Raw genomic sequence first — 14433 nt, forward strand, 5'->3', positions numbered from 1 at the left:
TTAATAAGGTACAGGTAGATATATCTCTTCAAGGACTGTTCACTAATGATACAAAATGTTCGATACAACCAGTTTTCTTCATGCGCACAGCCGATGCTTGATCGTTGCCCCCCTGAGGGCGTCTGCCTCAATAGTATCGTCCGCCGCCATGACCCTTGCCTTGCCCTGGTTGCACAACCGTCACAATCTCACTTCAGCATGGGTCCAGGATCTTCCCTTGTGCGCCGGGTGACCCATTCTCTCGTGGAGTGAATAAATACCCGCTCGGGTTCTGCTAAGTTCTGGACTCCTCTCGCGCCAGAGCGCTCACCCGAATACCGCTCGTTGTGTCCATGCTGTACGATACCGTGTCCGCGAAATGCACGGATGGATCGCTCAAAATATTCTGGAAAAATATGCACCAAGAATAGCACAGCTCAATGATGCTTCATGCTGCAGCACCATGCTTGATTGCAGCCATGGAGGAAAAGACCACAGAACAACATGCCGCTGGGAAACGCCTTGCGGACTCGATGCGCTGAATACTAGTACCTTTCGCTAATCGCCTCCAAGAACGCTCGCAAATTGGTATCATGGCCAATGCTGGCCGGCTTATTGTCGAAGCTCCTAGCTTAGGGAACAATCAACAAACATCATGCCACCGTACAACCTTTTGGGGGAGCGATTCGGGCACCTATCTCGCTCCCGCTGGCCTAGGCTGCTGTTTGACATTCGTAGAGAGCCAGCTCTGGACATACGCCGTCAGAAACGGGACTTCCCAACGAGAATCTTCATCGACTTACCAAACCTTCGAGCAATCCCTCACCCGTCGTGGCGCAGCTGGGGACGACATACCAGGTGCGATCCTTCAGCTGCGACAATCTCAACTTTTCCGTCACTTCCGTCGGCGTCATAGAGCCCGGAATATCTTGTTTGTTGGCAAACACCAGCAGCAGTGCCTCTTTCATCTCTCGGTCTAGAATGATTCGATGTAGCTCTTGACGCGCTTCGTCTATCCGCGCTCGGTCGTTGGAGTCAATGACGAAAATGAGGCCTTGGGTGCCCGAGAAATAGTGTCGCCACAGAGGCCGGATCTTGTCTTGCCCTCCCACATCCCAAACATTGAACTTGACGTTCTTGTATGTCACGGTTTCCACGTTGAAGCCCACCGTAGGGATGGTCGTAACATCCTGGTTGAGCTTGAGCTTATAGAGGATAGCTAGGCGGGGTCAACGATCCGACGACGGGTAGAGGAGTATGGACGATATTCCGGTAGTGTAGATGGGGTCATCGTCATCACTCACTTGTCTTGCCTGCCGCGTCCAGTCCCAGCATCAACAGTCGCATTTCTCTCGAGCCGAAGATCTTCCCCATCATCTTGGATATTTGGTTGCCCATCTTGACTGGCTGGAGCCTCTGCCCAGTCGCCGCCGGTGTTAATGCCTGTCTGCAGAGACACGAGGGGCGCCGGGTGATTGAAGTCGTGTATCAACCCTGGGGGTCGCTTTGTTACGAGTTGCGGGCGTCCGGGCGCCAGAGTAAACAGAGAGGCAGGAAATCTCGCGTTTTACCGACGGCACGAGCGACTAGGTGCTATAGGGAGAGTGAGCAATGCTGATATCCGAATTTCGTGAGATTCGCGGATCGTTAAGGACAAGACATTATCAGGGTTTAGGAGCAAATCTGGTTGATCAGGTAGTACGAAATAATTAGGTATGGCGGCGTGCCTCTGCAGTGCAGGACGCAGGCGCAGTGCAGTGCAGCGGTTTGATACCACGACAGTTCCAGGCGGGTCCCAAATAACGGGCTGCGAGCCTAGGGGAGCCTGTGACAGCGTGTCCATCGTCCCCCTAGTAGCCCAGCGTCCCTCCATCTGCCTCCCGCAAGGGAACTTGAAAGGGGCTCGAGTCGTTCCGTGCAGTGCAGTGGGCGATTTTCAGGCTAACGTCCATACAAGACTAGCCTGTCCGTTCCAATGCACGTGCCGGTTCCAAGGTTGTCACCACTCAACACTGACAGAACATTGGTACCTTAACCTGCAGTGCAGTGGTGCGTTACAGGTACGCTATATCGGTCTTCAACTCCAGGGGGGCGTCTTCTTCATCCCCCAAAGTCGATCAGAGCATGGACTGCCGGACTGCCTCACCCCTCCCCTTTTCCTCTGGTGCCATCAACATCCCATCCACAAACGCCCAACCTTCATGCTGCATAACGCTCCACTTCTCCACCACTTTCTTGGTGACGAGATCGCCCGTCGCAATGGCGTCCTCTTTGGAATCATGGCCAGCCTCGCCGCCAGTTTGTATTCCTCTCGAGAGGTGCTTCTGGCTCAGCATTTTGAGCCCATACTTGAAGGGCAAGCCCCGTGGGTGGGGGTACAGGAGGGCGGTGTCGATGATGAATGGGTGGATGATTCGACATACGTTCAGATCATTCTCAATGGCATGGCCGATTAGGGGAGTGTTTGGACTCAGGCGGTCGAAGAGCAGCTGCCTCGCCACTGCAGGTGATGCGACTTTGTGAAGCCCAAAGGCCTCCTCAGACCCGACTCCTTCAGCCGCCTCCCCCTTGTCAGACGCTGTAATTTCGTATGGCAGCGCATTGGCGAAAGCTTGCTGTGTCACACCCGAGAATCTTGTATTCAGATCGAGAATTTCTCCGAATGGTCGTACCAAGATGTCTAGCACAAGTCTCCCTTCAGGCCACGAGACGGCAGTCACCCGAATAACCTCCATCCCAAGTGTCGTATATCCCATTTCACAATCGAAGGAAATTGGCGGTAAGCCACGTATGTCCGGCTTGTCTGGAGTATGCTCGAACTGCAGAATCGCGGCGAGTCTTTTGGGATCCTTGACACTGTAAACATGCGTTTCGGCCTCAGAGCAGCCTTCACTGCCTTGGACTTTGTTGCAACACGGGTAGATGGCTTCGGATTGCCCCATGATCTTGTCAGTCTTCTGCGGAGCCGAGCGACCGGCTCTGGCCCAATGATATCGACATTTGCCCTTGCTTGTAAGACGACCACCATCATCCCGGCCTGGAAAGACCTGGAATCGTGTACCACACCGATCGCAGCTCTCGAAGCCCGCCCCGGCTGCTATCGCTGCCTTGGCAGAAGCGATCTCGCTCGCAGTGGGCTTGCTCGTGACGTACCCAAACTGCTCAAGACCCTCGAGTGGAGTGCGTAGATGCCTGAGTACAGCGATCTGTTCCCTTGTAGACGATAGACTAGGAGGAAACGGTCTCAAGGCGTCGCCATCAGACTTTTGCCGTGGGCGAACTTGCGCAGACGTGCCTGTCCAGTCTGCCACGGCCTTGACCCATTCCTCTGTCGTCATCTTCTTGATCCTCAGTACTTTTTGAGCCATGGCGTTCTTGTAAATGTTCTCCCCGAGCTTCGTGGCGGCCTCCTCCTCATCGAGAGCAAAAGTAATCAACTCCTGCTTGTCCAATATCAGGGGCTTCCATTTCTCCCCGGTTGCTGCAAGCTTTTCATTCTGAGCTTGGAGCTGTTCGTGCAACTTCTGTAGGACTGCCAACCTCGTCTTCCATACAGCTGGAGCCTTCGCCACATTCCGGGGTGTCAGAGACTCGACTTTGACCACTTTCCTTGCAACTGGGGCAACGAGGGTCTTGTTTTCTCTTGTTGGCGGTGGTGAAACCTTCCTAGCAATTGAGGGAGGTATTGTTTTCATCGTTGATTGTGCCTTGAGAACCCGAACTGGCGATGAAGCTTCGCCGTTGTTGCCATTGTTCCCCTTCTTGGTGGACGAGTTTGTGGCCCCCAGTGTGGCCTTAGTCAGAGTTTGAGGCTTTGGCGGATTCGTGTCCAGGTCGAATAGCACTGTGGCATTTTTCTCTCCTGCATGCTGTGGTGATGCTAGCCTTCTTCTTTTGAGAGGAGGAGCACTGATCTCCCCTGCACTGAACGGATCATATTCCTGGGCCGCTGTGGCAACTGCCTCCGCATTTGCAGATGATGGAGATGGGTTATGCAGAAAGAAGCAGCTTGGAAGTGTACATTCATGTTGCCGAGGACATGGTATTCCCTTGAACAGGCCAATGGCGGAGAACATGACGGCGGCCCGTGGTACGTTATCAGGATCGAGGAGGGCGGGAGACAGACTGGACGGCAGACCGACCGCTTGTACTTTCCACCTTCGAAATCCTCTCCACCTCTCTGGCCAGTTGCTTGGTCGCCTCCCTCACAGTTAATGATGGTGTAGTACTAAAGTACTATGTGACTCTGTACATTTGTTGGGTTGGTGAATCTGCCAGACCGACTGCGCCCCAGGGGAGCGGCTCTCGGTTTCTGAATGTCTGCAAGAAATGGGATTGGTTGAATCTAGGAAATCATCGATCGTTCCGACGGCAAGGGTCGTCAAGGACGGCGCGCTTTTCCCATTGAGTAACTCTAAGCCTTGTGGAAAGATACCAAGGTCACTTTGTCCACCTGCCCAAGCCAGCCAAACTCTTATCGGCCGCCCGCGAATGGTCAGATAGCAAGATTGATGGGAACTAGGAGAGAAACTGAGTGACCGAGGTCGTGGCGGCTGGGGATGATTGAGCCTGTTTAATCCTGGCGTATCTCTTATGACCAACCTGGCGGAAAATATATACCTGCAAGGGCCCGCCGTTTGCAGTATGTTGTGAGAAGTCGCGTACCAAATCTTGTGACACCTCGCTTCTGACGCTCACTCTTTTCATCGCCTACGGATCTTGGAGGCTCTTACACACGCCCAGAAACCGTAGTCCGCCTCCACTGGTCGCAGCTGTGTGGCAACGTGGTGCGACGACGAGCACACTGGCTTAGGACGGACCGTGCGAGACCACGAATACAGCCAAATCTCCAGTTGGCATTATCGTTCGGCGTCAGTGGCGGAAGAAGGTAGCAGCGAGATAGCTGTGATAGCAACAAGATACTCAGGAAATATCACGAGCGAGCAGAGGATTCTGGACCAATCATTCCGTCAGTGGCATTTTCGCTGCAGCCTGCAGTGGCGGTCAAGGAGCCTGAGCCTTCACCTTCGGACGCTTGGATAGCAGAGGCATATCTTAGGCACACCTTAGGGAGCCCTTTAGCGTCACCCCATTCCACGACCAGCTAAAGCCCAAGCAGGTTGACCAGTCCGTGGGCTTACTGCTTCGGGCTTGTCGTCATACTTCTGCAGGGCATATACTAGAGGCATCAACAAAGATCTCCCTTCGAAGAGCATGGCTACAGCACTTCCATTCGACTTGCGCAGCTTCGACAGACAAGCACTCTTTTACAAGCCGGATATGGCTGAGGCCACACGGAAATCAGGAAGTTACACTCCGAACAAGGCTTCTCATCTGGTTGCATTGGTCCACGGGTGCGCGCCACAGCATACCCATTGCTGGACACAATATGACTAACACTTTCATAGGCTTTGGGGCAACGCGGTATAGTATGGAAACACTTGCGCAGTCGAGACCGCTAATTCTTGCTCTAGAGTCACCTCAACTATCTCGCCCAAGCCCTCCGCGAACGGTACAATGAAGAAGAGCTCATTGTACACGCCTGTCGCAACAACGGTTCCTCCTTGACCTACGATGGTATCGAAGTGGGTGGAGAGCGGATCGCCAAAGAGATCGAGGACATTCTACAAGAGCTAGGGCGCGATGGCTACAAGATCACAAAGTTCTCGATTGTTGGGTATTCTCTGGGTGGCCTGGTTGCCCGCTACGCTGTCGGCCTGCTGGACTCGAAGGGATATTTTGACAAGATCAGCCCGATCAACTTCACCACGTTTGCAACTCCACACCTCGGCGTCAGAACCCCATTGACGGGCTATCAAAACCACTTATGGAATGTCCTGGGTGCTAGGACACTCTCTGCCTCTGGGCGGCAATTGTTCATGATTGACAAGTTCAGGAACACCGACAGACCAATTCTGAGTGTTTTGGCCGACCCTGACAGTATCTTCATACATGCGCTTGCACGTTTTCAACACCGATCGCTCTACGCCAACATTGTCAACGACAGGTCTGCGGTTTTCTATACCACGGGAATTTCTAGGACGGATCCTTTCATCGAGCTCAACAGGATCAATATCCATTATTTGAAGGGTTATGAGCCTGTGATATTGGATCCTGACCATCCTTGCGATCTCATACCAGATCAGGAGCTGCCATCCTTCTATCAGCGAGTGCGTCACAGCAGCCAGACCTTCCTGCGCCGGGCGCCGATCCTTCTCGCTCTGATTGTTCTTATTCCTGTGGCGACCCTGGCATTCCTGGCCAACTCATGTGTCCAAACTCTCCGGAGCCGTCGCCGTATCCAGCTTCACGAGACCGACAAACACGGGGTGGGCTTTAGAATGTATCGGATCCCTTACATGGTCCGAGAGATGCGAGTTGGCCTGGAGGATGCGTTTGAGAACGTAAATTCGGCGCAGGAGCAGGAATATCTTCCCCAAGGATCCGAGGAGATGGCCACCGGAGTGCCTTCGTCCTCGATGTCGACACTTGGCAACGGGTCCTCGGAGTCCTTGCTTTCTGAAAAGACAGACGTCGACACAACGAAGAAAGACATCTCGGTATCAGAGAGATCTCCCGACTTCCCCACCCTAGCATTAACTGCCATGCAGTTTGCAATGATCAAGGCGCTCGACGACGTGGGATTCCGCAAGTTTCCTGTGCATATTCATAAGAGCAGTCACAGTCATGCTGCAATCATTGTACGCTCTCCTCGGCCTGCATTTGAGGAGGGAAAGGTGGTGGTCCGTCATTGGCTCGAAAACGAATTTTACATTTGAACACGGATCGGCACGTCACCTGGAGATTGAGCTCTGCATGTGACTTGGTGTTTTGAATTTCGAATAGACAGCGCGGCGTCATGTTCAGCGTTCAGCTCTTCTTTTTTAGCGAAGGTGTTGGAGACTTTGGTAGTCAGCGCATTTCCGGACAGGTGTGGCTCAAGCTGTCCCCTTTGCTCTGTCTGTTTTGTATAGCACGGTTATGGTTAGCAATTGAAGATCATTCGCAACAAGCCGGCTTATCCCTTCCGGCCGTCAGCCTGAACACCGCTCGGCACCTCCGAGTATCCTTCTACCGAGTGCCTGGCGTTCAGTGTGCCATGTGAAGCACCAAAGTCTAGCGCTGACTGTCCTGTACCGATTGCATGGGCTCTACCAAGGAAGCGTTACTTGGGACTAATGAACGTGTCATGGTGCGCATGTGAAAGCGTAACCTCGAATGCTGCGGCACCGAAAGTTTACCTAACGGACTGATCAAACACCGAAGAAATCACTTGCAGACTTCAATTCCAACCCTGGGCGTTCCTGACTAGGCAAGCCGCTGATTTGACAGGGGAGGTAATGACAGAAGTGGCGTTCGGTTACACGAATGGCGGGTAGAACAGGGTCCACGACTGGGTTTCAGGCCAGATCCATCGATATCCATCGATATCCACCGAAAACCCTTGCAGAAGCTTGGGCAAGACCGGCAGAGACCAAAAAGAAGGGAGCAGGGTCTCTGGCAGCGAAAGGACAGTAAGCTGATGTGCCACCAATAACGGGACCATCAAAGCACGGCTGGCTGAGCTGTTTGGTTGAGCGAACCGGCGTCTTTTTCCTGCTGCCTGTTTTTGGCAGGGGAGGCTCTTTTCAACACGAGCATGAATGCCATATGAAAAGTCTGCAAAATATTGAATCGCTCGGGGCAAGACATGGGAAAGGGACGAGCTGATGCCCATCACTCTTCCCTAGCGGGCTACCGGTCGAGTCTTTTAATCACCACTCACCTATCACCTATACCAATTTTCCCCCCAACACTACTTGGAGGCTTGGGCCTTTATCACGGTCCGAGTCTTCGTCGATAGGCACATTTTCCTCATTCGCCCACTCGGCCGAATGACTCCATCATGTCGACGTCATTTGGCCTGTATCAAATCCTCAAGTGGATATCAACTCCGGGGCCTTAGACCCAGTCTTCAAACGACGGGCTTCGCCTTTGTTTTCGTGATACCCACTGTTTTGGTTGCAGTTATCTTCTATCAATCCACTCTTCTAGGTATCCACGTGTGGTCGGTGTGGTCGGTGTGGTCGTCGGTACGTGTCCCTAAATATTTTAGTATGTCTCCAGAAGAATCGGAGGCTGTCGGTCAGAACTTGAAGGTGGTATATAAGCGCTGGACCCCCTGCCCGGGAGAACTAGCAGCCTTTTCGCTCGGACCCATTTCTCTGTGTATATTCTTGTAAAACACTTTTATCATTCTGTAGCCAACATCCTGAAAGTCGACTCTATACTTTGACTGGTACAGGCACTAGAATTGCCAACATGGCGACCCAAGAAACAGACACCTGTGCCGTCCAGGACAACGACAACAACCTGCTCTCTCCTACTCCTAACGGCAAGCGATCTCGGAGAGAGACACGGAGATTGTCTAGTCAAAGTGTGACCCGGGCCGATCTGTTCTCAGGACCGACAGTCGTTGCACCGCCTGCACATCTGAAATCCAAGACCAATGCCAACGAAACCGCCCAGGCCATGGAGATGGCCAAACACCATTTGGTCACATCTTCGGAGACCAGCACGCCAAACGAGTCTGGGCCTCCCACGCCAGATGACTCGGGCCTCAGGACGACTGACAAGTATGCCTTCGCGTTCGATATCGACGGTGTGCTCATCCGAGGAGGCGAGGTCATTCCCGAAGCAATTGAGGCCATGAAGGTGCTCAACGGCCAAAATGAATACGGCATCAAAGTGTAAGCCAACTGAACCTCTCTATTTTGTGCCTGGCAACAACTGCTGACAATCTTCAATAGGCCCTACATTTTCGTGACCAACGGCGGCGGTAAAACCGAAGAGGAACGGTGCATTCAGCTTTCACAGCAGCTGCAGATGGAGGTGTCACCTGGACAGTTCATCTGTGGCCATACACCCATGAGGGAGATGGCGGAGAAATACCACACTGTTCTTGTCGTTGGTGGTGAAGGCGAAAAGTGCCGTAAAGTCGCCGAGGGCTATGGGTTCAAGGATGTGATCACTCCAGGAGATATCATCAAGGACAACAAACACACCACTCCTTTCCGTACGCTGACCGAGGAGGAGCTGAGAAACTCGAAGAAACGCAACTACGGAGAGGTCAACATCGAGGCCGTCTTCGTCTTTGCCGACAGCAGAGACTGGGCGGGAGACTCCCAGATCATTCTCGATCTCTGCATGAGTAAGAATGGTCGGCTGGGCACCCGCTCGGAAACGTTCGACGAGGGTCCTCCGGTATTTTTCTCGCACAACGATGTCGTCTGGGCCACTTCTCACAGCTACTCTCGAATCGGTATGGGGGCTCTGCGGGCTTCTCTCGAGGCCATGTTCAAAGCCATCACCGGCAAGGAACTGAAGACGGTTGCGTTCGGAAAGCCCCAGGTGGGCACCTTCGAATTTGCAACTCGGCTTCTACAGCAATGGCGCAAAGATACCCACGGCATCGACCGGCCTCCGGAGACGGTTTACTTCGTGGGTGATACCCCGGAGTCCGACATTCGCGGGACGAATGAATTCGACGAAAGTGGCAGGTCGTCTGCCCAATGGTTCTCCATCCTGGTCAGAACAGGCGTCTTCCAGGAAGGCACCCGACCTGCTTACATGCCCAAAATGACGGTGGACAATGTCCTGGACGCCGTCAAATTTGGCATGAAGCGAGAATTCGAGAAGCAAATGAAGAATCTGACCATCGGCGGCGGTGCGCCTCAGCTTGCCAATGCCATCGTCGAGGATGACTTCGAAGAGGCGGAAGAGAAAAAGCAACAGCAAGAGCAATAGGATGTTATAACGACGATATCACGAATACGAACGCATTGCCTGGATACGGTTTCCCTTTGGGAATGTGATCGATTCCCAAAGTCATATTTTACTTGACGACTGATTCGGAATCCACCATTGAATGGCGTTTCTACTCCGAGCATGACCCTCCAGTGGAGTCTGCGTTTCATGAGCACCAGGTTTATGAGAAGGCGTTGATGGTCTCTTGTTGGTTCCGCGGAGCCAGGTTTGGCCCGGGTCCCCCAGGCAGCAATGGTGGAAATGCGGCCTTCAGCCACTTATAGAGAGGATTGGGGGCCGTGGTTGGGGTCCATACTAGACATACCATAGCAAGTCTTGAATGTATCCATCGAATTACACACCTCATCAGCTGCAAACTGACTTGTTTCCTTCTCATTGTGCCCATTTGTGGCAGTTCTGTTTCCCCTCTCTCGACCTAGTAGTCCTGACCCGTCCAAGGACCATTCTAGATGCCGTGGTTGGCCAGAAGACGTTCCCAAGGTCGACACTTGACACCGCCTGATGCAGTGCCTCAGTAAGTAGTGTAACCAGGTTGGCAGGGATGGCTTGCGGCACGTAGGTAGCCTTTGGAGCCGTGGATATATATAGGGGAGGGGTCGAAAACGCGCCGATGCGAAACGCAGATCACAGAGGAATGACACGTCCTGGACATTATTCCTTCGTCTGCAGTGCAATCAGTGGTTGGAAGCTGCGTCCTCCGCCCGCGTTAGTATGTTATAGAGTATGTCAGTGAATAGAGGGCGAGAGGCGTGGGAGGAAGACTACCTAAAGTAAGATAGATACTCAACTTCAAGGACACGGTGTTGTAAAGGCCAAAGGCGCACTGCCGGCACGTTTCACGTCTCATCAGAGCTTGGATGACCGGTCAGACTCGGAGCAACAAACAATAATAGGATGGTTATACCCTTGGGTACCCGACCTGAGGAGGTAGGTAGCTTGCGTACGCAATCTCGTACAGTACTTCATGCCTGCAGGGCGCATCGAGAAATCATAGGTACCTTTTAGGCCCGCAGGTAGAGTAGGTAGCAAGCAATGACAGGCGGACAACAACAACAAATACAGCTTGGTCACAGGACTCATTTATTGCAGGCTGTGCAGAGCTGGCGGGTGTGAATTGTGCATCCTGTATTCTGTACCGTTGCTACCTCTCGTCTCGTCCTGCAGCCGTAAGAATTAGCTGGATCCATGATGGCGAGGATTTATTAACACGGGTATGTATTTGTAGCCATCCCCCGACAACCTGAACTGGCAGGCTGCGCTCGACCAACAATCGTCCAAATCTCATCTCATTCCTCCTTCTGGCATACTACTGCAACAGTCTCGTCCTTTTCGAGGGTCAACACTGTCCTTCCAGCTTCGGTCCCTCCTTGGATACTCTGGGAGAGATCGTGACCCCAGCCTGAAGTCAGATTCGGAGTCGCAAGTGCCAGAGATCCTGCGCCTCGCCGCTTGTCATTCTATCGTGCTAGTGATCGACGCCCTCCTGGAGCCACTTGGCCAGCCTCTCCTTCAGCTGATCCTTCCGAGTCCTTACCTCTGACATCGATACAATTTACTCATTCTTGCCCTCTCCAGAAGCGTCGGACATATTTGCATGTTGTGCGTTCTAGCGCCCTGTTCTCGGTTTCCTCCGAATCCTTGTCAATATAGCGCGACAGCGAAGCTCGCCCCGACCGAATCCTCTTCTAGGCTGCGGCGGCGTCTGGCGCAAAGAACTACATCATATACTACTATTACCGCACCGCAACGCATCTCGTCTACATTTCGGGCCACTGTCTTAACCCGTCCATTTCGGGTGAAGAGCGCACTGCGCCTGTAGCCGCATGATGGCGACAGGAGGTGCAGGGACAACGGGCTCTCCAGAACCTGTCATCCAACCTCTTCCTCGCAACACACCTGCGCCCGCGCCTACAACTACACCCTTGGCCTCAGCATCCCCGCCATCGAAAAGAGAATTGGCATCATGGTGGAGGAAATTTCGGAAGACAACCGAGAAGACGGATGACAAAGGTGAGAAACGCGCCCGCCCATTAGTAGTGCACACCAGCCTGCGCACATAGACAGCCGATCAATTCTCTGAGGAATTGTCCATCTACATTTTCAGGCTCGTCACTAACTACGTTGCAGGCGATATTGGACCTGGAATATTTGGTGTGCCTCTGGCCGACAGCATCAGATATGCGAACGTTGCCATCTCATTGCAGAACGAAAATGGCGAAAGCTTCATTTATGGATACGTGCCTATAGTAGTTGCAAAGTGCGGCGTGTTTTTGAAAGAGAAAGGTAGGGACCATTAACGCCGTCGTCCTTTTCCACATAGCATTCGGCTTACACAGATCTAGCCACCGATGTGGAAGGCATCTTTCGACTGAGCGGATCTGCCAAAAGGATCAAGGATTTGCAGACGGTGTTCGACTCACCCGACAGATATGGAAAAGGCCTGGACTGGACTGGCTACACAGTACATGATGCGGCCAACATCTTGCGTCGCTACCTGAATCAACTACCTGAACCTATCATTCCCCTCGACTTCTATGAACGGTTTCGCGAGCCTCTCCGCGCCAGTCATGCGATCTATGGGCCCGACGGTGACGTCCAGCCTCGCGACCTAACCATGGAAGAACACAATGCAGCCGTGCGAGCCTATCAAAAACTCATTACCGAACTTCCTCCTTTGAATCGTCAATTACTCCTTTATATCCTCGACCTACTGGCGGTATTCGCATCAAAGTCAGACCTCAACCGCATGCCCGCCGCCAACCTAGCGGCAATCTTCCAACCCGGTATCATTTCCCACCCATCGCACGACATGTCCCCAATGGAGTATAGGCTCAGTCAAGACGTGTTGGTCTTCTTGATCGAAAATCAGGACAATTTTCTCATTGGGATGTCTGGAACAGCTGTGGACGAAAAGACGCAGAAGGACGTCGAGAGCGGGCCGCCCTCTGTACGCTCCCCCAAGGTCATCGGACGCTCAACGTCAAATGCAAGTGCTGGTGCGGACAGTTTGCGGAAGTACGGAGTCCGGCGCAACGTCTCCGTGTCCTCGCGGGGGTCAAGGGACAGAGGTAGTCCAGGGATGTCGAGCCCAGGTACACCCCCAGGTGTTGGCTCATTTGTAGCAGCCAACTCTGGTGGAGGGATCGCACGAAGCAACACAGTTCCGTCGAAACGATCGCCCGTCATCAAGTCTGGCCGCTTCCAGAGATTGAATGATGTCTCCGATCCTTCCTTGGCAGCAGGCGGCTCTCCCCTGGGAGGCTCCGTGACCCTGGTTGCCAGTCGAGAGGCCACCGAATCCAAGTCGTCGCAATCTGAATCTGTCGTTGCCCCAGACGGAGTCAATGGAAATAAAGGTTCTATACTAACCCATGCTGGCAACATCAAAGTGGTGGCGGCTGCTCAGCCATCTCAACACCGGACACAGTCTCCCCCCGTCACGCCGTCTATGGGAACTCATCTCGGCCAAGGCTTCACTCAGGCTGCAGCTCCGGCTCCGGACTCTGCGCCAGCTCCTGCGACCACTCGTGAACGAAAAATATCGAATTTACTTCATAAGTCGCCTATCTTTGGCCCTTCGGAGCCACAGGCAAGACAGCCCAGGAAACTGCAGAAGAGGCAGAGAATTCCTGGCAGCTCCAATGAGAGCGCGCAGAGCTCTTTGAACTCGTTGCATGGGGAAGAGCAGGAGGGCTTCCACACACCTCTGGTATCGCCCGATATCAACAGTGGAAGCGCACCAGACCCGCTGGCTACTCCGCAAGCCCCTACCTTGACAAATACTGGGGCCACTCCCGTCGATGAGATGCCTGCCTCGAATCAGTATCCGACTCCCATCATCCGAAGCAATGTACACAACCACGTAGCTGGTCTGAGACCCCGGACTAGCCCTCCTGGATCTATACACTCACGGTCGTCCTTTACCGATCACTCGGAAGCCGAGCTCGTCGATGACACGCTGCCGCAACCCGACCAGGAAAGGCGACGGCGTAGGTGGAGGTTTTCGTCCTCCGCCAAAAAGGGGGAGAATTCGCCATTGGCACCTCCGCCTCCTATCGGGCAAAACCAAGGCGCCGGAGGAAGCAACAGTTCTCTTGGTAGTTTACACCGACCTAGAAAGAGCTTTACGGCCGACTCTCAGGATGCTTCAGTGACGAGCGGCCAACACCCACTTGCTGGACAGTCGAGTCAAGAATCAGGTGACATCTCAAAGGAACAAGGTGGGGAGACTGAGAAGAAGGGTCTGTTTGGGAAGTGGAAGGCCAAGATGGCCCAGACTAGAGAGGAAAGGCAGGCTGAGAAGGAAAGAGCAAGGAGTCCGCCAGCTTCCGGGAGTGAACAAGGCACATCGCGGAGCAGCCTGGTTGCCCTCACGCAGGATCAATTGGGTCCGCGGGGAAGGTCGTTTGACAAACCACGGGAGGGATCATTGTCGACCGTTCCTGAAAGGCCAGCGGGTGAGGGTTCAAATCAACGCAGGCAAGCTGTCCCGGATCCGAGACGGCCGGAGTAATCTTGAGCATGAAACGCTTATGATATCTTTACGAACTTGACTACTTTGGAATAGTTCTTGTCAACGGCATCAGCATGGCGTTGAGGCTCTTGCAATAGTCAACGGGTGTGAAGTCGTCTCAGATCTCAGACGCT

At 53.3% G+C, this 14433-nt stretch overlaps 5 protein-coding genes across 5 annotated transcripts; 3 read left to right on the forward strand and 2 right to left on the reverse strand.

Moving 5' to 3' along the window:
* Positions 1-673: 673 nt before the first annotated feature.
* On the reverse strand, positions 674-1377 carry A1O1_07703 (ADP-ribosylation factor 6; the record flags this gene model as incomplete). Its single annotated transcript, XM_007728569.1, has 3 exons — positions 674-727; positions 783-1198; positions 1284-1377. The coding sequence occupies 3 exons, from the start codon at positions 1375-1377 to the stop codon at positions 674-676; spliced, it is 564 nt and encodes a 187-aa protein (XP_007726759.1).
* A 719-nt stretch (positions 1378-2096) lies between these two features.
* Positions 2097-4055, reverse strand: A1O1_07704 (uncharacterized protein; the record flags this gene model as incomplete). The annotated part of the gene is made up of 1 exon (XM_007728570.1): positions 2097-4055. The coding sequence occupies one exon, from the start codon at positions 4053-4055 to the stop codon at positions 2097-2099; it is 1959 nt and encodes a 652-aa protein (XP_007726760.1).
* Positions 4056-5259: 1204 nt separating this feature from the next.
* On the forward strand, positions 5260-6758 carry A1O1_07705 (uncharacterized protein; the record flags this gene model as incomplete). Its single annotated transcript, XM_007728571.1, has 3 exons — positions 5260-5333; positions 5388-5403; positions 5454-6758. The coding sequence occupies 3 exons, from the start codon at positions 5260-5262 to the stop codon at positions 6756-6758; spliced, it is 1395 nt and encodes a 464-aa protein (XP_007726761.1).
* Positions 6759-8280: 1522 nt separating this feature from the next.
* On the forward strand, positions 8281-9765 carry A1O1_07706 (uncharacterized protein; the record flags this gene model as incomplete). The annotated part of the gene is made up of 2 exons (XM_007728572.1): positions 8281-8708; positions 8769-9765. The coding sequence occupies 2 exons, from the start codon at positions 8281-8283 to the stop codon at positions 9763-9765; spliced, it is 1425 nt and encodes a 474-aa protein (XP_007726762.1).
* Positions 9766-11612: 1847 nt separating this feature from the next.
* Positions 11613-14299, forward strand: A1O1_07707 (uncharacterized protein; the record flags this gene model as incomplete). Its single annotated transcript, XM_007728573.1, has 3 exons — positions 11613-11796; positions 11914-12069; positions 12129-14299. 3 exons carry the CDS (start codon positions 11613-11615, stop codon positions 14297-14299), a joined length of 2511 nt encoding a protein of 836 aa, XP_007726763.1.
* Between the last annotated feature and the right edge of the window lie 134 nt (positions 14300-14433).

Source organism: Capronia coronata (assembly GCF_000585585.1).
Source record: "Capronia coronata CBS 617.96 chromosome Unknown acBCG-supercont1.7, whole genome shotgun sequence".
NCBI lineage: Eukaryota > Fungi > Ascomycota > Eurotiomycetes > Chaetothyriales > Herpotrichiellaceae > Capronia > Capronia coronata.